The sequence below is a fragment of the Camelus ferus genome, chromosome 35 (genome assembly GCF_009834535.1).
Source record: "Camelus ferus isolate YT-003-E chromosome 35, BCGSAC_Cfer_1.0, whole genome shotgun sequence".
Lineage (NCBI taxonomy): Eukaryota > Metazoa > Chordata > Mammalia > Artiodactyla > Camelidae > Camelus > Camelus ferus.
Genome location: NC_045730.1, coordinates 19,406,312 through 19,432,413, shown reverse-complemented (window position 1 = coordinate 19,432,413; position 26,102 = coordinate 19,406,312). Strand labels below are relative to the sequence as shown.

The 26,102-nt window shown below is 38.3% G+C and overlaps 1 protein-coding gene across 7 annotated transcripts in view; it reads left to right on the top strand.

Moving 5' to 3' along the window:
- Nucleotides 1-26,102, top strand: part of ARHGAP12 (Rho GTPase activating protein 12) — a 106,750-nt gene that overhangs the window by 36,870 nt on the left and 43,778 nt on the right. For 6 of the 7 annotated variants that reach the window (XM_032473995.1, XM_032473999.1, XM_032473998.1 and 3 more), the window contains one exon: nucleotides 19,345-19,608. In XM_032473995.1, coding sequence (XP_032329886.1) covers nucleotides 19,345-19,608 — 264 coding nt within the window. Of the gene's footprint in view, nucleotides 1-4,027; nucleotides 4,405-19,344; nucleotides 19,609-26,102 lie in introns of those variants that run through there. The other variant, XM_014553476.2, reaches the window with a different exon arrangement.

The following is a 26,102-nucleotide window of genomic DNA, read 5'->3' as shown; positions in this document are numbered from 1 at the left end:
TTTTAATTAAAAATAGAAGAAAGGAAAATAGCAAAAGCCCGTTTTAATTACATAGGAAATAAAATTTACTTAAGTGAGTATGAATATAAAAGTCATAGAAATACAATTATCTATCTGATAGAAATATCAAAGATGGAACTTACTGGGGGTAATTTAATGTAGATACTTGTATGTATGTATCTACATTTGGTTATTTTCCGTGAAGTGATCTAAGGCCATGTTTTCTAGATAAGCACTTTTCTGAGACCATGAAAAGACAGGTATTTGAAAATGGCATCTGCAGCATCCTCCCTGTAAGAAGTCTGAACACATCAAAGTTCAGAGAAGTTTGAACACATCAAATTAAAAAACAGCTTTTTTTCAAACTCTTTCAGTTATGTTGAGATATAATTGACATACAGCTCCGTAGAAGTTTGTGTGCAGCGTAGTGACTGGACTCACGTGCATAATGAAACGATGACCGTGGTAAGGTTAGTGAACAACCATCATCATGTAGATACAAAAGAAAACACAAGAGTTGGGATAAGAACTCTTAGGATTCACGCTCTTAGTTTTGCATGTGACACAGCAGCATTAATTATGTTAATCATGTTGTACATTACATCCTCAGTACTTACTTACAATATACCTGGAAGTTTGTACCTTTGACCACCTCCATCCAATTCCTTCTCCTCCCAGACCCCCCCTTCCCACTTTGGTAACCACAGGTCTGATCTCTTTTCCTGTGGGTTTGTTTGTTTTTTGAAGGATAATAGACCTGCAACACTATGTTGGTTCCTGGTGCACAACTTAGTGGTTTGACATTTCTATGTGTTACAAAATGATCACCACTAAACAGTAGTTTTTTTTTGTTTGTTTTTTATTGAAGTATAGTCAGTTATAATGTGTCAATTTTTGATATACAGCATAATGTCCCAGTCATGCATCTATATATATATGTATATATATATACACACAGTCATTTTCATATTTGTTCACTAAAGGTTATTACAAGATGTTGAATATAGTTCCCTGTGCTATATAGAAGAAGTTTGTTTTTTATCTATTTTTATAACAGTGGTTAACATTTATAGATCTCAAACTCCCAAATTTATCCCTTCCCATCCCCTTTCTCCAGGTAACTATAAGATTGTTTATTATGTCTGCAAGTCTGTTTCTGTTTTGTAAATGAGTTCATTAGTGTCCTCTTTTTTTTGTTGTTAGATTCCACATATGAGTGATATTATATGGTATTTTTCTTTCTCTTCCTGTAAACAGTAGTTTTTTAATACCCACTGTGAACTGTAGGTTTTAATGGAACTATTAGATTTTTTCATACCTATTTGTTAAATATTGTAATCATTTTTTATTTGGAAAGGAAAACACCGATGGAACAGAATAAAACAAAAATCATGACTTTAGATTCATTGGAATAATTAAATCATTCATGCATGTATTAGCTATTCGTTGAGCACCAGCTGTGTGTCTTGTATTGTGCAAGGTTCCGGGGAGCAAGTTTTATAACAGAGCTGCATTTCATGAATGGATGCTAGATACCTCTGTGGCACGGTGGATTATTTCTGTTGCTTCCCTATTATCTCCCATAAGAGGAATTTTAATTGGACGTTCCCTAACCTCCGGGGGTTGTTAAAAGTACCTGCACAGAGTTGCCAGGAACCTTGTCGAGGTGTGTAGGGGCGTACTGTCACTAAACTCTATAGGAGACTCTAATGTGGCAGCGTAGTGTAGGCGGGGATGATTTTAGTTACGGGATTTATTTGATGTAAAAGCTGCCGGCCTAGTGTCAGCTTGTTAGTCTACATTGACTTTTTTTTTAAAACGAGAGCCAGTGTGAGCATGCTAGGTGATTTGTTGGGATGCAGGCAATCAGTAGGATGAGGCAATAAATAGGGTAATAATGTAAGATATAAGGTCAGAGGGGAAAATACATGGGGATGAATAAGTTAAATAAGTTAATCAGTAAATAGGAAAGCTAGAGAGTCTGCATTTAATTTTTGTGACTATTTGACTTAGGCTAGGTTCCAGTAAAGTTATTTTTTCAAAGTTCTATTTTTTTTAACTGAAATATAGTCAGTTTACAATGTTCAGTTAATTTCTGGTGTACAGCATAATGCTTCAGTCATACATATACATATATATTCATTTTCGTATTTTTTTCCATTATAGGTTACTGCAAGGTATTGAATATAGTTCCCTGTGCTATCCAGTAGAAACTTGTTGTTTATTTTATATATAGTAGTTAGTATCTGCAAATCTCAAACTTGTAATTTATCTCTTCACACCTCCTTCACCCCCTGGTAACCGTAAGTTTGTTTTCTATGTCTGTGAGTCTGTTTCTGTTTTGTAAATAAGTTCATGCGTGTCTTTTTTTTAGATTCCACATATAAGCGGTATCATACGGTATTTTTCTTTTTCAAATAAAGTTATATTTTTTAAATAAAATTTTCCTTTTTCAAAGGAAACTACTAAAGTTCTTTGTGATAACTGTATATTTCTGTAGTTAAGCAAGAGAAATATTCTTGTCTTTGAAATAAGTATTAAAACTAACATGCAAATTAAGAAAATCAGTTGAAACTCACTTAACATAAAAGTGACACTGTCACATAGGTGAAGGTTGCATTTTCTGTTCATCCCTTCAGAGGTGTTTATGGAAGGAGGAATGTCAATGTTGAAGGAATCTAAATTTTGTAATTATTTGAAGTAGTTACTTTGGCAGAATGCAGTACAATGCATATTGACTTAATTTTTGTGTACTTGGTTTTAATAAAATCTAGCTTAAAGTGGGGAGGGCATTATCACAAGAGTTGGCAAACTGTTTCTGTAAAGAACCAGATAGCAAATATTTTAGGTTTTGTGAGCTGTACGTTCTCCGTCACAAGTACTGAACTCTGCCCTTGTGGCATAAAGCAGTCATACTGAGTATGGAGACAAACACAAAGGATGTGTTTCAGTAAAACTTCATTTACAAAAGCAGACAACACACTGGATGTGGACCATGTTTGCGCATCCCCATACTATAAGGAAATAGGGAAATGCTGCAGTATTTTTTTTTCCAATTTTCATATTCTTATCTCATTTTAAAAAGCATAAAATACAATAAATTACTCAAATACAAAATGGCAGAAGCATTGCTGTATGGATAACATCTGAAGCTTCTGACACGAAACTGTTGTCATTATTTGATTGCTCAAAAAAGTTCACCAGCTGGTATAAGACAGTTCAGATTTTATGTATTAAATGAAGCTTAGGAATTTCATTATGAAATTACAGAAGTGCAAGATGTTTGAAAGATAACTAAGAAAAGGGTCACAACCTGCACTTAAGATTATGGCTTCATCACGACATCATCAGGACATCAGTAGGTTATACTTGAGGAGTAGATTTCTGGAGTCTTTTTTTTTTTTTTCTTTTTAATTCTATTTTCTATTTTTATTTTTTTTAAAGGAAGATAGATTTCTTTTTTGCCTTTTGTATCTATTTTATAATTAAAATCTAACATTTTATGCAGCTTATTAATGTATCACCTCCCTAGCCAGCAAAGTGTTGTTTTAAAACTTTGTCAGTTATCTGCTAAATATCTCCCTTGAGTATGTCAGATTTTCCTTTACTTGATTTACTATGTTTACTATAGCAGATCATTGTGAAGGACCCACGTCATGTGGTGGCATTGCTAAATAGGTAATGTAATGTATGTACAGATTTAAAACTTTGTTTTTATAGAAAAACCATCTATTTCATATTTCAGTTGAAGTAATTTTTTTCATCCACAGTTTTGTGACTATAATCTAAATGTGTTTATGGAGAAAAACAATCTGTTTATTCATCAGTTACAATAACTTAATAGCCAGCTGTTAAAGAACACTTGATGTAATCAAATGGGGGAGGAATGTGATCTTTTTAACTTTTCAGCTACAGCTTCAAAGAGTTAAAAGGGAATTAATGAATTTCAGTGTCCCTGTAATAACTCAGTGCCCTGTAATTAGAAGAATGGTATGGATAGCCTCATGATAGTTCCTCACTCTGAGCCGTCTGTGTCATAGATTCTGTTAGTGCATTCACCAAAATAGAGTACGAAGCCTGAAATCTCTGATAACCGGACTTGTTTCTTCCTCTGTCTGGTCTTTTCTTCTGTGAAAAGGAACCAGGCGTCTTCATGCCACTTTCAGTATGTCTCATTCTGGGGAGCAGTGGTATCCCAAAAGGACACACTGGGCCAGCAGTTCATAAGTCTTACCAGAATTCAGACCTCTGCCGCAGATTTTCTCACTTGTCGGGTTTTATGCGTAGAGACTTCTGAACCCTGAATGAAAACCTTTATTTCTCCTGTGAATGTCCAGACACATAATGAAAAGGAACAGGCATATAAATCATGGATTTGGAACAAGGCGACCTGCTGTGTGTCAAGTGAGCCTTGGAGCAGGGTAGAGGGATTGTGAGTCTTTGGATGGGGATTGGGGTTAGTCTGGCTTATGGGAAACAGTTCTTTTGTATTTAAGAATCTTTTCTAAAAATTGTGAACCAAGGATCTTGGAAAACAAACTGCAGTTTTGACCAGCATCAACTCTCTGTAGAACTACAGGATAGTTACTAGATGGATCTTGTTTCCTGCACTTGAAATATAAATAGAATGTTTTATATTTTTCTCCCTGGGAATGGGGATATATGAGGAGGTCAAGAGGAGCAAAAAGAAATTGCTTTTAAATTTGGCAAGCGGATTAATACAACCCCCCCCCCCCCCGCATTTTTGGATCAGTGGTCTTCAGTGAGTGTGCAAGGTGTTGGGAAGTGGAGAGCAGGTGAAGCATCAGTGTGACCTCTAAAGGCAACAGTAAGTCTTATTTAAGGAGCTTGAAGAGAAAAGGGCTCTGGGTATAAATCTCCACCAGGTAGGGTTCTCCAAAGAAGCAGAACCCATAGTATACATGTGGATTTCTGTCAGAGGAGGTTTGCTGTAGGAACTGGCCCCTGTAGTCCCGGAGGCTGAGCTGTCCCACGATCTGCCTTCTGCAAGCTGGACACCAGGAAAGCCGATAGCGTGGTTCAGTCCAGGTCAGAGGCCTGAGAACTGGGGAGTCTGATGGTATAAAGCCCAAGAACCAGGAGAGCTATCGCCCTGGGGTGGGAGACGGGTGTCTCAGCTCCAGCTGAGAGTGAATTTGCTCTTCCTCTGCCTTTCTGTTCTGTCGAGGACCTCTTGGTGATGCTCAGCCCCAACTAGGGAGGACAGTCTTTACACAGTCTGCTGATTCAGAGGCTCGTCTCTTCTGGAGACAGCCTCACGGACACCCAGAAGATGTCTTACCATCTGGGCACCCCCTTAGCCCAGTCAAGTTGATACATGAAGTTAATCATCACAATACCCAGAAGAATTGAAAGCAGGGAATCCCAGAGATAACTTGTATGTCCACATTCATAGCAGCATTATTCATGGAACTTGTATGTCCACATTCATAGCAGCATTATTCATGGTAGCCAAAAGGTGGAAGCAACCCAAGTTCCATCAACAGATGAATAGATAAACAAAATGTGGCATGTACAACAGGATGTTTATTCAGCCTTAAAAAGAAGTAAATTCTGACACTTGCTACAACATGGGTGAATCTTTAGACTGTTACGTTAAATGAAATAAGCCAGTCACAAAAGGAGAAATACTGTATGATTCCACTTGTATGAGGCACTAAAGTTGTCAGATTCATAGAAATAGAAAATGGAATGCTGGTTGCTGGGGGCTGGGGGAGAGGGGAGAGCTCTTGTGTAATGAGTACAGAGTTTCAGTTTTGCACGGTTAAAAAAGTTCTGGAGATGGTTGGTTGTGATGGTTGCAAAGAGAGAAAGGCTGGGAATGATGACCTAATGTCCAGAGTCTTCAGCTTGTGAAACCTCAGGATGAACGGCTCAGAGAGGGGGTCATTGTAGAACAGTCCCACTGTACCCCACCTTCCTCCTTGCCTGACCCACCCTGCTTTGTCCAGTGGTTGCTTGGAGAACTTGCTAATGGAGCTGTATTCTCACAGTGACTTATTATGAGGACTATAATTTTAAGCTCAGTGACTACATTTCTGGCTTAGAATGAACGCAGCGTGTGTATCAGTGACCACGAACAAGCCCTTCCTCCTCGTCTGCTCTGAATTCTCTGGGTGAACCTGAAGTTTGGAGCGCTGACCTCCATGGATCTCAGGAGTTTCTTGCCTTTGTAGCTTAGGCTGTAGAACTTCCTGGAGGTCGTTCGAGAATTGTGATGTGGGTTTAAAACTAAAGGCCTGTTTCCTTCCACAAATTTGTAATCTTATTTCAAAATAAACGTACTCCTTGAAGATTACAAATTTCAAGATTATGTAAGTTAGAAAATACAGATATGCAAAAAACCAAAACAAAACAAGTCATAATGCCGTGAAATAAATTGCAAACGCTTATGTACTCTTTTGATCTTTTTCATGCATACATGTATGTGTGTAAATGCATGCATATGTTTTTATATTTATAGATTTATACTATATTTAAATTACCTATTTTGAGTATCTTTTAAGGAATTCAAGACTTAGATATTTTTTGCTGTTCAAAGTGGTGGAAAATCATCTACTTTTTATTCAGTTTGTACATGTATAAGGCTTTCAATATAACTTTAAGGAAGTAATGCTTTAAAACTTATGTCTACACCCTCAGTTTGAAGTTAATATAATGGATTATCCAAGCAGCTGTATCATGACTTGTTAATGAATTGGGACATGTGCTATATTAGAAACCTATTTATTTAGTTGTGTTTATTTGAAGTAACAACTTATAAATTCTTCCCTTAAATAATGAAATTTTTTCAAAATATTTGGTTTCAGATTTTTTTTCAGAATCTTATTTTTGAAAAAGCAAAAAGGAATAGTCATTTATCAGAAAATGAGAGAAAGGATAGTAACCCTTTAAATGTGTACCCTGTAACTATGGATTAATTTTATATCTTTTTGAAATTGTTATTCTTATTATTTGCTATTGTGAGAAGCCTCAGCTTCTAAGCTTGGATTTTTACATTTAGGATATGCTTTCAACAACTAAACACAGATGCATTTTTCCCTTTGTAATTGTGCCATAAACTTTTACCCTCTAGAAATTTCAGCAACAGAGTATTCTTTGTCATCCCCTGCTGCTGATCATAGAGTTACCATTCAGGGCCTGGGAGGGAGATTTGCAGAAGTGAATGGCAGTGGACCAGACCATTGCACCGTTGCTTCTTCAGCATAAAAGAGTAGCTGAGTCTTGTTGTCTCAGCATAACGTCCTGTGGAGGAATTTTGTTTGCTTAACTGACCAAGGACGAGCATCTCTGGTTAAACACTTTTAACACGGATTAATAATGAGGGCTCATCAATAGATATTCGTTTCTGGTGTGATGGGGTGGTCAGTATGGGTGAATGCAGAGTGCTGTAGGTTGGCGCAGTTCAGTACAGCAGCCACCAGACAAGTGTGGTTACTGAACACTTCGAATGTGGCCCGTGAGACCGACAAACTGAATTTATTTTATTTTATTTCAGTTATTACAAGTTAAAATTTAAAACTAGTATTTGACTCACTTGTTGGAAAACTTTTAAGACTGGAATAATTCGAGTATGTGAATCTGTTTTCTTTCTTCCTTCCTTCCTTTCTCTCTTTCTTTCTTCCTTCCTTTCTCTCTCTCTTTCTTTCTTTCTTTCTTTCTTTCTTTCTTTCTTTCTTTCTTTCTTTCTTTCTTTCTTTCTTTCTTTCTTTCTTTCTTTCTTTCTTTCTTTCTTTCTTTCTTCTTTCTTTTTTTGTGGGGGGAGGAAATTAGGCTTATTTATTCATTTATTCGTTTATTTATTTGATGGATGCACTGGGGATTGAACCCAGGACCTTGTGCATGCTAGGCATTCACTCTAGCACCGAGCTGTACCCTCCCCTACCTTCTTTTTTTTTTTTTAATTGAAGTATAGTTGATTTATAATGTTTCAGGTGTACAGCAAAATGATTCAGTTACAGATATATCTCTTCTTTTTCTGAATCTACTTTTCAACTGTAAATTTTATGAAACCTAAATAAGGATCAAGTATTTTTTATGAAAATTTAGGATCTGAATTGAGACTTGTAAAATACATGCTGTGGGTGGTACAGCTCAGTGGTAGAGTGTGTGCTTAGCATGCAAGAGGTCCCAGGTTCAATCCCAGGTACCTCCATTAAAAAAAAAAATACTGGGTTTTGAAGACTTAATTCAAAAAAGAAACCTCAATAATTTTGTTATTGGTTATATATAGTAAAATGCTAGTATTTTGAATATTGGGTTAAATGGATGTATTATTGGAATTCATTTCACCTCTTTATTTTTGCCTTTTTAGATATGGCTTTTAGAAAAATTTAAATTATCTGGCTCATGTTATATTAGTGTTAGCGCTGCTCCAGATGTGCAGGAAATCTATGACTTCTGCCGTTGAGGAATGGAGGGGCATCTCAGAGGGAAAGTGACCCTGGAACCAGCTCTTTATGGTTTATATGTGGCTTACAAGCAGGTGACTGGGGACAGTATATCCCAGATAGAGGGGTAAATGATTTGAAGGTAAAAAAGGAGAAATAGCATGACATTAATTGTAGAATTATGAGTAGCATGGGGGTTTTGGAGCAAAGAATGTAAAAAGTATGACAGTAAAAGGCAGAAAAGACTGTCTGGGACTGACATTTTCAGAAGCCTTAAATCTCTGCTGTGATATTTGAACTTCTACAGTCAACGAAATAGTCACTGATGTTTTTAAAGCAGGTGAGTAATGAGATCAGATTTGTTTTCAGAGAATAACTCTTGGGACTGTGGAGGGTCAGCTGGACAAGGTGCAGAGGTGGGGCTTGTAATCATTCAGAAGAAAGATGAAGAGGACCTGGGCTAAGGAGATTATCTTGGGATTGGAGAGGAAGGAATTCAAGATGGAATAGAAGAGTTCGTAGAACCTCACTGGGGTGAAGCGAAGAGACACAGGGTGACTTGGTGATTTCCGACTGGGGAGCTCGCTGTGCTGCTATCTGAACCGGTGGCTGTGCCAGGAGAGTGTGCTGTGGGAGGAGGCTGAGGCCGAGGAGGGGATGAGTCTGCGGACCCTGTGGAGGGTCCTTGCAGGTAGGTCTTTCACAACATGCTTGTCGTTCAGGGGAGGGAGGTGGATGTTAGAGAGAATTTGATTTTATTGAAGCAATGAAATCAGTTAAGATTCCCAAGGAGACTGTAAAGCCAGGAGTAGGGAATTAATTTTAGTGTGTGGGTTTCATCACAGCTTCGTTAGTTATCTGGAAGTCACTTGCATTCAGGCGCACACCAAAGGTGCTTCTCAGGGCCCCAGAGATGCGGGGAGAGATGGGGCAGGCATTTCTGCCTTGGAGGTGATCAGGCTCTGGAGGGAAGGCGGGCGCTAAATCTAGGGTGACAGTGCAGTGTTGCAAGTTCCGTGATAAGCCATAGAGCAGGGAGGCTGGAGGAAGGATGCATGTGAGGACAGCAGACAGTGACAGTGGAGAGGTGTGGGCTTGATCTGGAAGGGAAGTTTTGTCATTTGTTCCTTTTTGGCGAGTCTTTTACTTATGATACACCCCTGACTGTGCACACACACCCTCATGACTGCACATGTGCTGGCCCCTGGGGCCCAGGGCTCTTCGCTGTGGTGTCCGTCAGCTCCTGTCTCCCCGCCCTGCAGGTACAGAGCCGTTACCCCCAGTGATTTGGGTTGACAGCCTGGCCCGATTGCTCTTTGTCAGCTGGCAGCTGGTGCTGCAGGTTGGTGGCCCAGGAATGACGTCCTCAGGATATTTGTGTCCGGTTCCCAGAAATGAGCATCTGTGCGGCCTCCCTGCTTCCCTCCCTGGGACCAGCTTTGTTTGTGTCTGCATCGGGGAGGGGAAGGGGGCAGAAATGGCGCTTGACCTGTGATGGTGTGAAGGGGTCGTTTGGGTTGTTGGCCAAGGTGGTCAGAGCAGGGAGAGGTCAGAAACCAGGTGCGAGGTGGGGCACGAAAGAATATAAGACATCAAGCCCTACAGGAGCTGCAGTAACCAGAAAACCAGTAAGAAAAAGTTTATTTATCATAAAGTTTATCTATTCTTAATAATATTTTTAATAGTCTGTTATTTTAAGTTCTGAGCTCACTTAGCTACCAGGGATGTTTCATTATTGAAAGAGTGCTTGCCATCTGCTTGTGCCATGTCGGCTGGGGGTGACTGGAGTGTCCCTCACCACTTCTCTGACCCCCTCGGCTTCCTCGTGCTTTCCTGAAAGGGGCAGTTAAACCTCTGCTGGGAGCCCTCTCCCCACCACATCCCACCCTCCTCTCTATTCAGTGCTGCCTCTCCCTGCAGCGCGGGGCTTCTGCCCCTGGAGTCGCGTTTTACCTGCCTCTTCCTAGTTACTAGGCTGCTGGCCCTGCAGATCAGGGATTGTCTTATGTTCACCTCCCTCCTGGCTCGCAGTTAGTTCTTAGCTAATTGTTAAGTTAGCTGGAGATCTCAGTGCAGTCACGCTTTATAATAGGAACACTGGAGCTTGTAGTTTTTGTATTTATTAATTATTAGACAAAGGATAATCTATATTCTCCCCCCCGCCCCCACTGAAATTTGACTTTAAGTGAGAAGATTGTCTTTTGGAAAGTTACATTTTCCAGTTTAAAATTGATGTGCAATTCTTAGTTGTGAAACTAAAACACATTTCACTCCCATTTTAACTGAGTATTGGCTTGTTGACAGTTCTTTTCTTTTTTGTCCTCATTCTGCTAACTAGCCCAATGTAATTATAATTAGCAATTGAGGTAAAGCAGAGTTTAAGCAGGTGAATTACCGAAAGCATGTAAATGTCCTTTTCCCTCATGAATTAAAATAGAATTTAGAAAATTTTTAAATTTTATTATTATTATTATTTTTTACTTTTGGGGGGAGGTGATTAGGGTTATTTGTTTATTTTATTTTTTAATGGAGGTTCTGGGGATTGAACCAGGACCTCGCCCCTGAGCTACATCCTCCCCACCCAAACTGGAATCCAAGAAGCAATTAAAATTCTGTTTTGGAGTCTGATCCTTTGGTAATTTTTTTCCCCATAAATCTAAATCAAAGATATGACTGTAGGCTGCAGGGACTTAAACTGATTATTCGGTAACAGAAATACAATTTTCCATTTGTGTAAGGGAGGTACTTAAGTGTTAGTACTGGCAATGTATGCTGATTAAGAAACGAGATGTAGCTAATGTGTCTTCTGTCGTTCTCTTAAGTTTATTTTAGGAACAATTATTGAACTAATGTCAAAAGTAGAAGGGACAGGTACCAATATTTTTGATATTAAAGTAAGGATTCAGGTACAATCTGAGTTTAAAGTTACTTTCTTTCTGTATGGCTCCCCAGTTTTTCCTGTCTGTGGACAGTGGGAGGATTATTTTAGTCTATGTAAAGGTAAAAGTGGAACAGGCCAAGTCTTTTTTTAAATATAAAACTGGGTCATGGGCAGAGGCACTGGTCCCAATTTAGTTGTTAATTAATGACACATATGACCCATAAAATTAGCTTTGTTTCTTTGTTCTCCTTTTAAAGACTTTCTTTTTTTTTGGTATGAAAAATCCACTTATTTTTGTTGGTGACTCTTCATGAACAAGGCTGTTTGTTCAGTTTGAATGCCCAGTACTTAAGTCTTACAAATATTTGAATACCAATTTTTATTTGATCCATATATTAGAAGTACTTCTTGTTGCTTATTATTTTATTTTTAGTCTTCTTCCTTTGACTTATCTGCAGAGAAAGAAGCAACTGGTGGTAGGGACTTCATAATTGTCTTTTTGAGTTTTTTGTGTTTTTTATAATAATACAAATGTATTGGACTGGGGAACCAGCTTGCCCTAAGTGCATTCAGGAAGATTGCATTTCATCAGTATCACCTGAACAATAGTGTACAGAAAAGTCACACAGGGCGCTTAAACATGCAGATTATCGATTACTACCCCCACCCCACCCCGACGTTACTCTTCACTCCCAGTAACAAGAACTTTGATCAGCGCCCCTCGATGGATTTGTTATAGATGATGGCCATCCCTTAGAAACACTAGCTTGTACAGCATCAGTACTGTGGCTGTCATTGCTACGAATCCAATGGACAGGGCAAGGGCCCCGGATTCTTGTCCTAATCAAATGCTAAAGGTCATAATTCTCATTGTAATAAAATTGGGAAATAAAGCACATAGAAAAAAAAATCTAATCCCATTATCCAGAGAAAACTGATTTTTAAAAAATTTAATTTTTATTCTTTAATTTTTCTTCTTCCAGTTTTACTGAGATGTAATTGACCTATAGCACTGTGTAAGTTTATGGTGTATGCATAGGATTTGACTTACGTACATCAGGAAGTGATTATCACAATAAATTTAGTAAACATCCTTCTCATATAGATAGAATATTTTTACATAGAAAAAAAATTTTGTGATGTGAACTCTTAGGATTTACTCTCTCAGCTTTCATACGTAGCATACAGCAGTGCTAATTACATTTATCATGGTGTACCTTCCATTGCTAGTACTTGTTTATCTTATAACTGGATGTTTCTTTTGACCACCTTTATCCAATTCCCCCTGCCTCTGGCAACCTCAAATCTGATCTTTTTTCCTATGAGTTTGTCTGTTTCGCAGTGTATGTAACTGACCTACAGTACTGCATTAGTTCCTGTTACACAGCTTAGTGACTCGATAGTTGTCTCTTCCCTGTGACTTCATGACTGTCTTTACTACTGTGTTTGGATTCCTTTCTCTTTCTTGTGCATCTGTTGTAGGTTTTTGGTTTGTGGTTACCATGAGCTTTATATATAGCTATGTGTGTGTATATACACACACGATTATTTTGTTACTGATCTCTTAAGCTCAAACACATTTTAACAGCCCTGCGTTTTTGTTCTGCTCCCCCCACGTTTACTGTTTTTGACATCGTTCATATTTTTGTTTTATGTATCCTTTAACTACTTACTGTGGATGTAGATAATTTTACTCCTTTGTCTTTTAACCTTCCCGCTAGCTTTTCACATGTGGTTGGCTTACTACCTTTACTGTATGTATATTTGCGAAAAAATGAGATTTTTCCTTTTGTGGTTTTCATGTTTCTGGTTGTGGTCTCTTCTTTTTCGCTTAGAGAGGTGCCTTTAACATTTCTTGTAAAGCTGGTCTGGTGGTGCTGAACTCTTAGCTTTTGCTTATGTGTAAAAATTTTGGTCTCCATCAGACCTGAGTGAAAGCCTTGCTGGGTACTGATCATGGTTTAGCTGATTTATCTTCATACTTAAAAATTTTTAAGTTGGGAGCTAGAAGCATTTTTATATCTTGCTTTTCTTATTAAGCTCGTAAAATTTTTTTATCATGTTAAGAAATGATTAACATTTTCATTGCTTGTATTTCCTCTTATGTTGGATCATTATTTACTTAGCCATTCTTCTGTTGTTGGATGTTTAGCTTGTATTTAATTTATTTCTGATAAGTAACATTGGAATGCACGTATTTGTGGGATTTTTTTTAATCTATAGAATTTTCCCCCTAAGAATATTTTTCAAAGCTTTTGAAACGTGCTACTGAACTGTTTTCCGAAAAGGTTCAGTTAATTAAACTTACCAACAGTAAACTAGAGTTGTTACATTTCATCTTAACTAGCATTGTGTTCATTTAAAAAACCTGCATTTTTGGTTCAATAGGCAAAATGGTATGTAATTACTCACTATCCTTTGTTGTAGTTAGTATTGTGTATATGTAAAAGTTAGTTTGCTATTTTATACTTAATATTTTTTCACCAAGAATTTGTATTTTCAAGAGTTCTTGAGGAAGGTTGTTAGTGGTCAGTCAGTGACAATTCCCTTGACTTTTTCTCAGTGGTTTGAGCAGTTGATATGAAACATGGACAGTGTCTTTTCACCAGAGATCAGAATATTAAAAATACTGAGTCGCCTTCTGTTCTCTTTCCACACACTTTGGAAATTGAAAGTTTTAAGCTGATCTTAAGTTTGGAGTTAATTCATTGAGGAAACAAGGTTCTTATTTCTACTGGAAACTATTTGTAACAGCAAATGAGCAACATTTCAAATGAACTTCTGTCAGAGGATTTAGTGTTAAGTCAGAGTGTGAAATACTGAAGCTTTACCATTCGTCTGTTGGCAGTAAATCTGCTCTAAATAGACGTTCTGCTTAGAATCACTGTTGTCTCCTTTGATTTCAGGCATTTCAGCCTCTATTTCTCCTTTTTTTCAGTTTTGAAGGTTCCCTAATTTAAATAAAAATCAGGAGCCATTCCTTTCTCCTTTTCACCTCTTCCCAGTGTTTGATATTTATATATATTTGTTTTCATTTCTTATATTATTTCCTTGGTTGCTGTAAGTCATGTCTCTGGTGTTCACTCACCAAGGTCGCGGACTCTGGTCCCCCTCGCACTGCTGATTTCTGGAAGCTGGTTCCAGGCAGGGAGGTGGTGGGTGGCCTGCCTTTTGTTTCTTCTCCAGGGATCATAGTTCTGAGCTATTTGTTTTGTTGTACAAGGCCTGAAAATACTCATTCCTTAAATTGTATTTACTTTTCTAGTTTATGGCAGGAACGTAATTTCAGATCCTTAATGGCAGGAAACTGGAGTCTTTTAATGAATCTAATTTTAATTGCTGAATCTAGTGATTATTTCAGGGCCCTTACATTTTGAAGTCTTCAGATTAAACCAAGTTCCCCTTTCAAAATTTTCCTTGTTACTTTTAAATACTACCCTTTCCTGTTAGACTGTCTGCTTCTGACTTTCTGTTTTCTTTACTGGATCCTCTCACTTTGCCTGGTACCTTAATTATGTCAGTTGCAACAATAAGTATAATGCCACTGCCAGCGGGCACCATGCCATGCCCTGTGCTAACTTTGTGCTTGTATTCTCATTTTAGTTCATAAAGCAACTGCTCAGTATTCTCCAGGGGTCTGCGTTCCCCCTTCTCTCCCTCTATGTACTGTCTGAAGTTACTGGCCCCACCTGTGTGCTGATGACTTTTATATTTTTAGCTCTGATTTCTGTACTGAGCTCCCAGTGTGTACATCTAACAGTCTGAGCCTTTCCACCTGGATTTCCAGAAGATGTATCAGCCTCATACGATTGAAATGGCACTCCTCTTTGTTCCTCTCTTTATCCTAGTCTTTATCTTGACATTATTTAGTCTGTGCTTAAACAACCCTCCTCTCCCAAAATATGCTTCACCCAGACAAACATACCATCCAAGTGTTAATTGAACTTTCTACTTATGTCTTGATTCCGGTCCTGCTGCTCCGGCCCTCCTTGTCCTGTTGCAGCTCTGTGTTCTGTCTGCACAGCCTCCCCACTGATCTGCCTCTAGCTGTGTCCATGTAGAATCTGCAGTGTTTCTGAATCGTGAGTCAGAAGGGGCTTCCTGGCCTGTCTTCTCCAGCGGTCCCCTCAGTGCTGCTGGATGACGCCTGCTTTCTGACATGACGCACAACTCCCCTGTTTTGCCCCTGCTGCTCCGTAGACCTTTCCGTGGCTGCTCCTCTCCCTGCTCCCTGAGTCAGCATCCTTCCTGGGCTGCACCACGGGTTTCCCAGACATTTGTTCTTGTTGCTCCTGTATCCTCAGCGTTGACCTGGCTGGTCCTTTCTTACTCATTTCTTTTTTTTTTTTTTTTTTGGTCTTTATATATATGTTTTTAAACTTTATTTGTATATTTATTTTACAATGTCATACTTTTTGATTGAAGTATAGTTAATATACAATATTATATGTTATAGCTATACAATATAGTAATTCACAATTTTTAAAGGTTATACTCCATTTATAGTTATTATAAAATACCGGCTATATTCCCTGTGTTGTACATCCTTGTAGCTTGTTTTATACCTAATAGTTTCTGCCTCTTCATCCTCCACCTCCATCTTGCCCCTCCCCTTTCCTCTTCCCACTGGTGACCACTGGTTCCTTCTCTGCATCTGTGAGTCTGTTTCTTTTCTGTTACATTCACTAGTTTGTTGTCGTTTTTTACCTGTTTCTGAGGCTTATTCTGTTGATTCCAGGTCTTTTCCTTTTTGTGCCCACACTGGCCCACGTGTGGCTCTAGTGTTGTGTTTATTATGCATTTAAATGATCTTTGTTTCTCTTTCTTCTGTATTACAAGGTCCTAGAATTTTAAATTTTAAAATTTACATGTGTAACCTCAGCACCTAGCTAAGTGCTCGGTGCTCAGTTTCTATCAGTTTCTATTTATCTCAGTTTCTTCTGTGGTGACACAGTTGTCCATCCTTGTCCCCAAACTAGGAATGTGGATGTTTCTGAGTTTCCTTTATCACGTGTGACCAGTTCTCAGTCCTTCAGTTTTGCTTTTACTTGGCTCTGTGTGTTTGCAGTCTTCTGTTTGTTCATTCACTCAGCAAATTTCCTTAAGTGCCACTGTATGCTAGGCAGTGAGCTAACTCAGCTGCATGCCAAAGATTGCATTGAATTTGTAGAATTTATAGATTAGTTTTTGGAGAAGTAACGTGTTTACAAAATTATACTTTTCCATTTAGGAACAAAGGTTTATCTATTCAGGTATAATTTTAGGAATCTGAGGAAATTTTTATAGGTATTTTTTAATTTTTTATTGAGTTATAGTCAGTTTACAATGTTGTGTCAATTTCTGGTGTATAACACATTTTTTCAGTCATACATGAATATACAAATATCCATTTTCATATTCTTTTTCACAGTGAGCTACTACAAGACCTTGTATATATTTCCCTATGTTGTACAATATAAACTTGTCTGTCTATTCTATATATAAGTATTCTTCATTTGGTTTCTTTTGAAACTTATTTATAAGTGTCTTAACAGTTCTTTTCATAGTGTAAATGAGATTTTAAAAATTCTGCTACATTTTCCAGTTTGTCATTACTCATGTATTGGAGACTGTTTAGATGGGCCAACTTATTTGAACTTCTTAGTAGTTTTCATGGGCTGAGGTTTTCAGATACTGGTTATGTCAGTGACAAATATCAAGAGTTTTCTCCCTCCTGGGTATTTATGCCCATTTTTCTTACCTTAGTACATTGTTTAGGCTCTCCAGTACCATGTTGAATAAAAGCAGTGATCCATGGCATCCTGGAATTACTCTTGACTTTAATGAAAATGCTTCTTATCAGTGTCTTGTTTGGTATGATGTTTATTTTAAATAATAATTTAAAAGTGTCAAATTAAGGAGGCATCACCTTTTCCTCACTTTTTATCCTGAATCCATGTTGAATTTTATCATGTGCTTTGTTGGTGTTTGTGGAGGTGATTATGTTAATCTGTTAATGTAAAGTATTGCAGTAAAGGATTTCCTGAAGGTAGACTCTCAGCATTTCTGCTTTTCCCTGACTTATTTAATGGAGCCCTGGATTTGATTGCTAATGTTTTATTTAATATATTTTCATTTAAATTTATAAGTGAGATTGGTTTGTAATTTTCTTCCATTTAATTTTTCTGTACATTTGTTTCGGAATTATGCTAGTCTTATAAACTGTGTTAAAGCATTTCAGTTTTTTTAAATTGAAAACCTGTTTAAATTTGAACTGTTTAAGCAACAGGAATGAGCTATTTCTTAAAGCTGTGGTGACATGCGTCCATAAAATCGTTGAGACAGTGGCTGTTTGTTGGCATCTTTATTTCCCCAAGATGAGTTAAGTATCAGGAGCAGACTGAGAACTTCTGCAACACTTGCTGAATAAATGCTCTCTAGATAAGGTCCTGGGAGATGATTTACTGTATAGAATTGTTTGTTAATTAGCAGAGTACATTTTAGTCAGAGGAGCATTGTTGTCTTGGCTGATTCCCCAGAATATGGAATTAGCCTAGAAGAGAAATACATGGAAATCTGTCTTCATGGATAGATTTTCTTAGAAAGATGAAGTTTGGTGGTAGTCTAAATTCAAAGCTAACATTTATAGGAAAATGGTCTAATTTGTATGACTGAGTACAGTATTTGCATAAATACCAAAGGTAACTAGTTTACAAATATATTCATGTTTTGGGTTATTTTTGCTGTTTTCTTTTTTAAAACTTATTCTGTGATTTAGATTCATTATGATTATTTTGTAGGCAAATCATATTTTAGAATTTAAAGTACTTTAATTTTTAATAAACTGATTTAATGTATCCATCCACATTTCTCTTTTTTGTAATTCAGTGTTTTTAAACATTCATAAAACTATGGGTACATTATAAAAGTAATCACACATCTGAATAATTCTACGGTTAACATGGTGCAGCAGTGGTTGTCGACCAGGGGCAGTTTTGTCCCCAGGGGACATTGGGCAATGCCCAGAGACTCTTTCTCTTTAGTTGTCATGGTGAGGGGTACCGCCCTCATCTAGTGGGTCGAGGCCAGAAATGCTACTGAACAGTTCACAGTGAGCAGGGTGGCCCCCACCACAGAGAATAATCTGTTCCTAAATGTTAGTCGTGTCAAGGTTGAGAAGCCCTGTTGTAAAAGGAGAGGTGTTTACACAAATACAAACACAATATAAAAAAGTATTCTTTCAGCATCTAGAATTCTAACTTAACACAGTGGACAGTGTCCTTAGGCAAAGCGTAGGAAGGGCGTTCTGCTCTTGACTGACATCTAGTGACGTTTAAAAATAAAAAGTAAACTGAAGGTTGAGGTTAAGCATGTAAATCATAGAGCCATTGCTAATTCTTGTCTTTTCCACTCTTAGGAAAATCACAGATACAGAAATTAGGAAGAAATTAAAGGTTTGTTTATGGCTGTTGAGAAATTATCACTAAGAAGGAATAGGATGTAATAAATTCTGAGCTGAAGTACTACATCTCCTTTTTCTTTCACTTGGAGTCCTGATTTAACATTAGAGCTTAGAATATAAAATCCTTCTTTCGACAGTTTTCTGAATAAATGCTGACCTACCCATGTATAAGACTTTATATTTTAAAACTTGCCTAAAATCATAAACTTTTAGAGCTAATGGAGACCTAGGTGGTTTAATCCAAATTCCTTCATTTATAGAGATTTAAAAAATTCAGTTTCAGAGAGATGAAGTGGTCTATTCCAGTGTCAAGCCTCTTGTTAGGCCAGGTCTTGAACGAGGACCCCCAGCTCCTGACTTCTTGGCAAGTGTTCTTTCAGGGTGAGGGGCAGTTGTTAAGCAAACTTTGAATTCTAGTTGAAGCTTTTGTGTATTTTCCAAACTGTGAATATTAAAACTGTTCAATTGTTATTTCCTTAGAAAGAATTTGTACCCCTATACATACATTTTTAAGTGAATTAGTATTTATGTTTATAAATCTCGTGTTTCATTTAATTTTAATTTATAAGTGTTACGCCAGCTTAAACACGGCTATTTCACGTTTTTCACAGGCGACAACACCCCCAAATCAAGGACGGCCAGACTCTCCTGTGTACGCTAACCTGCAGGAACTGAAAATATCCCAGTCCGCGCTCCCGCCGCTCCCCGGAAGCCCCGCCATTCAGATCAATGGAGAATGGGAAACTCACAAGGATAGTTCGGGGCGTTGTTACTACTATAACAGAGGGACACAGGAAAGAACGTGGAAGCCCCCTCGCTGGACTCGAGATACAAACACAAGCAAAGGAGATTCCCAGAGTCCAGGAGAGCAGGAGGTATGAGCAGTAGAAAATCACCGTGAGTTACCAGACTTCCTTCTTGTTATTCAGAGACGAAAGACGTCAGTAGATTTGTTTCTAGGCACTGAAATGGTAGAACCCTTGAAATCTCTAAGGCACTAAATGTTCTTTCCACATTCTGTTATATTAATGCTTGCTTCTTCCTAATCTCTAACTAGTAGACAGTAGCTAACCTTGTAGCATGCTTACTAGTTCCAGAGTTAGCTGGATTAATGTTGCCTAGTGCCAGTGGTTCCCCTCACGTGCTAGGAGGTACTAATTCAATCATTGCCATTGCCCAAGCAGAGACATTTTTTAGAAAAAGAAGGAAAGAAAATAGATGATTTAGTCAAACAAATAAGAACAAAATTATTTGACTGATAATTTTCACTGTGTTTTGGTAGGGCTAACAATAGCAAGATACTTCTCAGTTTTTGTCAGTCAGAGATACAAGATCACTTTTTATTTATATGCAGGGGAAGTAAATATAATTCCTTTGCTACAAATGGACTGTCCTCTAAGTCTGACAATTTACTCTAAAATCATTGTTTTCTCTAATAAGTGCCCGTACTGTATCCCCACCCCGCCTTGGTTTCACCTTCCCCACACCTCTCAGGGTGGTGCCGTGAACTGGCCAACAATGTTTTGAGAAATACTCATCTCCGAGGTCTGGAGAGATTCCTCGGGGCTGTTGAAATACGCAGGAGAAGCTAAGGGTAGGATTGGCAGAATGGAGTTAAGTCCTGGAGTGTGGATGACTGCGGCCCCGGCACCTGCCCGGGACACCCTGCTCTTAGAGAAGGCAGCTGGCTTGTACGATAAAAACAGAACCCTAGGTGGGTAGAGGCTGGAGAGTCAGGGAACGCATCCTGTGTTTAGCAGAGTCTAAAAGCTTTTTATAGTTGATAACCCTTCTTCTTGTCCTATTTTTCAGTTGGTTATTTATAGCTCTGGTCTGGTGGTGACTTGTGCTTTGAGTTTCAAGAATGAGATGGAGAATAGTGAGAGAAGTCGATCACGTGTTACTGCAGTAGGGAGTGTTCAGAAGTGATTTGAATTGTGTATTTAGAAAGATTTAAGGGGAGAGGGTTTATAGCTCAGTGGTTGAGCGGGTCCTTAGCACGCACAAGGTCCTGGGTTCAATCCCCAGCACCTCCACTGAAAAACCAAATAAATAAGTAAACCTAGTTACCCTCCCCCCACACAGGAAAAAATTTAAAAAATAGGAACATTTGAAAATAAGTTGTCCTGTGTGTCAATAATAAAGTCAAATCTTATAATTTGGAAGAATTAGGGAAAGGGCTAAATGATAGAATAATTTAAAGGAATTTAAAGTACACACAGGAACTTTTTAACATTTCTCAGCTTCCTGTTTCAGTGGATAGATGAGAGTGATTTGTACATCAGAGCCTCAGCTCACACTGCTACTGCACATATTAGACAGAAATAGGTATTTCCAATGTGGCTGGAGCACACCTTCCAGTAATTTCTTGAGAAAGACTGTATCCGGGAGGTAAAATTGAGACTGTGTGCGTGAAAATGTCTATGTTCTGCCTTTGTATTTAATTGATAGTTTGCCCGAGTATAGTATTCTTGGTTGGAAATCACTCTCCGTCACAATTGCCAGGCATCGAACTTCACTTCATCTGGGTCAGCTGCTTGTTGGCGTCTCCAGTGTTAGAACTTTAGGTCTTTCCTTTTAGACTAAGCAGTGTCTGCAGACATCTTAAAACCTGGAAGGTAAGAGCTGCCAGGGTCTTGGTGCTGGCGTTTGCATCCAGTTTGCATCCAGTCCCTTGGTCTCCCCTCTTTTTCTTTTTTTAATTAAATACTTTTTTTTTTAATGGAGGTGTTGGGGGCTGAACCCAGGGCCTCATGCTCTACCACTGAGCCTATCCCCCTCAGCCTCCCCTCTTTGGTTTGGTACCTGGGTCCTGATAGTGCCTGTTGTCTTCCAACTCGGAATGTTGGTGTCACCCCCCCTCCCCCCAACCAGGGAGTGAATCCATCCTTCTGCTGGAGCAGAGGGTGCACAGCTAGTGGCCAGGCCTGAGGAAGGGGACTCTGGTGATTTCAGTCCTCATCTTAGTCCTGGAGCCTTTTGAAGAATTTGTTGGATTTCATCTTCCCTTCCCAGCACCACCCCTGCCCCCACTGGTTTAGATTCTGCTGTCTTTGTGGATAATTGAGATTTTTGTTCATCTGCTTCTCAGCTTGCAGAGTTTTGTGGCTGACGTGTCTTCTTGTGTTCCCCCTCTGTTCTTGGGGGCCAGGTTTTTTTCAAGCTTATTTCAGTACTTTTATTTTAGTGGGGCTTGACGGGGAACAAGTGTTGTCTTTCATCCTCAGTCAGAAGCTTATTTTAGTAGTTGCCCTAGAACGGTGGTTCTCAACTGGGGACAATTTTGCCTCCTGGGGGACATTAGACAGTGTCTGGGGATGTTTCGGGTTGTTACGTCTCAGGGAGGGCTGCTGGCATTTCGGGGGTAGAGGCCAGAGATGCTGTTGAACATCTAGCTGCTGTTGACAAACGCGCCCCAGACACCAGAGCGCGTGCACTCAGCGTGGCCCGCGGCTCGTCGGTGTCTTCTTGCTCCTTCAGAACCGCGCAGGAACTGTCCATGCTGTTGTGCTGCTGTTGTCTGATGTTTTGTTTTTATTTTTACCCTCCCCTAACTGTCATTGTCCATGTGATACTTAAATTTAATCCTCACATTTCCCGTTGTGTTTTCTCACATTTCTTTATGCAAATTAGGTTATCTTGGATAACTTCTACTGTCTTAAGTACATACGTTTTTATTTCCTTAGTGAGCGTCTGTTAGTGATAACATTTTAGTGTTGTTTGTCTGGAAATTTTCTTTTTTGTCCTTATTTTTGAAGACTACCCTTACCTGGTACACAGTTCTAAGCAGACTGTTTGGTTTTTGTTTTTCCCTTGTCCATTGAAGGCTTTATTCTCATGTCCTCGGGCTTCCTTTGTCCATGTTGGGAATTCAACTTGCCGCTCTCCTCCTGCGGGCAGCTTTTAAGATCTCATATCTGTAATTTCACTGTGATGTGATCAGGTGAAGGTGTCTTTTTTATTTCCTGCTGGGGCTTTGTTGGAATCTTGAATTTGGGGAGTCCTGTCTTTGATCAGTTCTGGGAAGTGTTAGTCGTCATGTATGCATAGCTCCTACCCCATTTTCTGTTCCCTCTTGTTCTGGAGCTCTGGTTACGTGAACGTTTACTCTGCTTACTCCGCTCATCGTGGTCTCTTGGTTTCCTCTCCGCTTGGGTGTTTTTTTGCTGTGTCTCTGTGCTTCCTTTGCGGTCACTTCCAGGTCAAGCTCCTGTCTGCCCTTTTTCTCCTTATCTGCATCTTTATTTGATATTAAACCTACCTTTGAATTTAAAAAATGTGTTTTTTTTTTAATTTGTTGGGGGAGCTTCCCCCTCTTACTACTATGAAAAGTTTGAAACCTGCAGGAAAGTGGAAAGAATAGTACAGTGAGCGTCTGTAAGCCGGGTCCTCACGGAGCCTCACTGTGTTTGCTTTCCTCCTCTGCTCTCCAGTGATTTTTTTTCTGAATCATTTGAACCAGATAACATAATAATTTATTCTCTGAGTATAAGGACATTTTCCAGCAAAAAAAAATATTTTTTTTTGGTGAAAAATACATTTATCGCACCCCCAAAATTTAATATTGGTATTATTATTTAATATCTAGTTAATATCTATGTTTCTCACTTGGCAACTTATATTCCTTATAGTTTTTTTTTTTCTTGCAGTGAAGGATCATACATCACATGTATTTGTCATAGCTTTCTTAAGTCTTATTTTTTACTTTGTTTTTGATAGTTCCAGTATATAGTCTTTGAGAGTCTGATTACGTTTTTCTGCTGACTCTCACTCATAGTGTTTTGTTTCGTGTCTTGTGTGTGTTTTGATGTGAGCTTATAGTTTTTGGAAATTCATACATATAGCAAGTCTTTAATGCTGGGATTGAAAATTTGTTCCTTCAGAGGGTTTGCTTTTGTTTCTGTCAGGTGCCTGGGGAAGCTAGTATCCTGTGAGCATTTGAAACTAAATTTTCAGCTTTCGTGTTTATAGGCCACCCGACTAGTAGTAATTTGGATTGCGTGAAGGCTCGCTTGTGGCTGGGGACTCCCCCAGGTTCCCCCAATTATCTGGGAAGATCCCTATGTTTTTCCTAGTGTGGAATAAAGGGACAAGATTTGTTTCTGGTTCACCCCATAATCTGCAGGTTTAATTCTTTGGAGTGCCCATTCCTTATTATGGGGCATCCTCTTAGGCTCCTTGCCTTAGGTTGTCCTGAGTCCTGTTCCTCAACACTTGTACGTGGCCTTGAAAACTGATGTTTTGGTCAGGGTTTGGCAGATGCCTTCGAGGAGAAAGCTGCCTTTTTATTCTACTGACTTTTCTGGATTCTTGCTTCCAGTTAGTTTTTGTTCCTGAGTATTCCTCTTGCTCCTTGGTAATTAAAAAGAAAAGAAAAAGTTATGTACTGTTTTACACTGTTTTCATCCAGGTGACTAGTTGGGTGGCTGCCTGTCACTCTCCTAGAAATGGAACATGTGTAGAGCCCCCTGTGTTTCTTCTAGGCTACCTTTTATTTAATTTTCATTAAACAGCTCTTTTCTGGCAATAATTTTCAAAATCATAAAGCAACTCCTGGTTTTATAATGTAATAAAACATGTTGAGATAATGGAGGTTACTTTTCATGGCAGAAGGGAACAGCTGACTGCACAAAAATTTGGAAATTATGTGAGCATTGTGGCAACTAAAAAGTCATGTTTATGACAAAAACTGATTTAGTGATTTTTTTTCTTAATTTTTACTAATTAGATTGCCTTCTTTATAAAAAAATCTTATTGAGATATAATTGACATATAGCATTATATTAATTTTAGGTGTACAACATGATGGTTTGATATTTGTATATATTGCAAAATGATCACCGTAGTAGGTATAGGTAACATCTGTCACCATACGTAGTTAACAGAATAGTTTTTCTGAAGACTTTAAAGATCTGCTCTTTAGGTATCTCTCAAATGTGCGATACAGTATTATTAACTATGTAACCGTGCTGCACCTTACGTCCTCTTGAGTGACTTATTTTATAACTGGAATTCTGTGCCCTTTGACTTTTCACCCACTGCCTACCTCCCTGGCAACCACCAGTCTGTTCTCTGTATCTGTGAGCTTGGTTTTGTGTGTTTTGTTTTTTATGATCCCACATATAAGTGAGATCATATTTGTCTTTCTTCTGTGAGTTATTTCACTTAACATAGTGCCCTCAAGATCCATCCCTGTTGTCACAAATAGCAAAAGTTCGTTCTTAATGACTGAATAATATTCCACTGTATAGATTGCCTTCTTTTATTCTGTTTCTGAAAGGTTTTATTGCACTTCTTTTCCCATGTGAGCACACATTTTTATAAGTGGTCTCAAATAAAAATGAATCTTGATTTTTGAGTTAGATTTTCCATTTTTTAAAAGCATTAGTTACAAAACATACAGCTCACTTTATGCAAGGCTTCTGTAAAGTAGTCTAGGTCAGTTTTTGTGAACATATTACTAATGTTAGGATGTTTATGTCTAAGTTACTCCTATAACATTGAGAATCTACACATCTTAGTGTTTCAGACCAACTTATGGTAGAAAATACAGTCCAGTTGAGTAGGATTTAATTGCAAAATCTGTTTTACCTGAAAATGACCCTGGAAGGGTCATTTGCACGCGAGAGTTAGCCTGGTGCACATTTGTTGAATGAACAAAGTTTAAGTGCAGTAAGCGGATTGCCGCTGCTCATATTACGGTGCCTCTAGTTAAAGAAAACAGAAATTGTTAGCTGTTCTCAGTCTTCCTGTATGTTTGGAGTTTAAAGTAAAGCACACCTAAACTGTACGGAATTTCTTCATCTTTCTGTATCGTGTTTGAATTTTCTCAATATTTTTTCTTGTTTCAAAGTTCAGTTTCTAATAGTTTTAAATAAGCATTCGGTTGAGTGGATTAAGACAACTTGCCATTAAATTAGAACATAAAATATAGTGTTACAAACCTAGTGTCTTCCCTCCCCTCTCTCCATCCCACACACTTTAAAAAAATAGTTGAAGATATATTTGAGCACTCTTTGCCAGGCTTTTGGTTGGGAACTTGTGATAAATAGCTGAGAACTTTCAACAATCTCAGTCTGATGAAGGGCCCTCACCTCCCCGCTTTGCTTACACATACACACCCCTGCCACTTTAAACCTGGTTTCAGTTCAAAAGCAGCATTAAATAGAAGGTAGCCTTTCCCAGTCTGAAAACATTGTTTCCAGTCTCATTATAGTGAATTTTTCTAGGGTTGCATTAATGTGATAAAATAACTATTATTAATTTCACCTCACCACTTACAACGTACCATTTAAACCTCACCACTTACAATGTACCATTTAAAAGACTAAACAATTTGTTTTGAAAATTAAAATATTTAAATATGTTC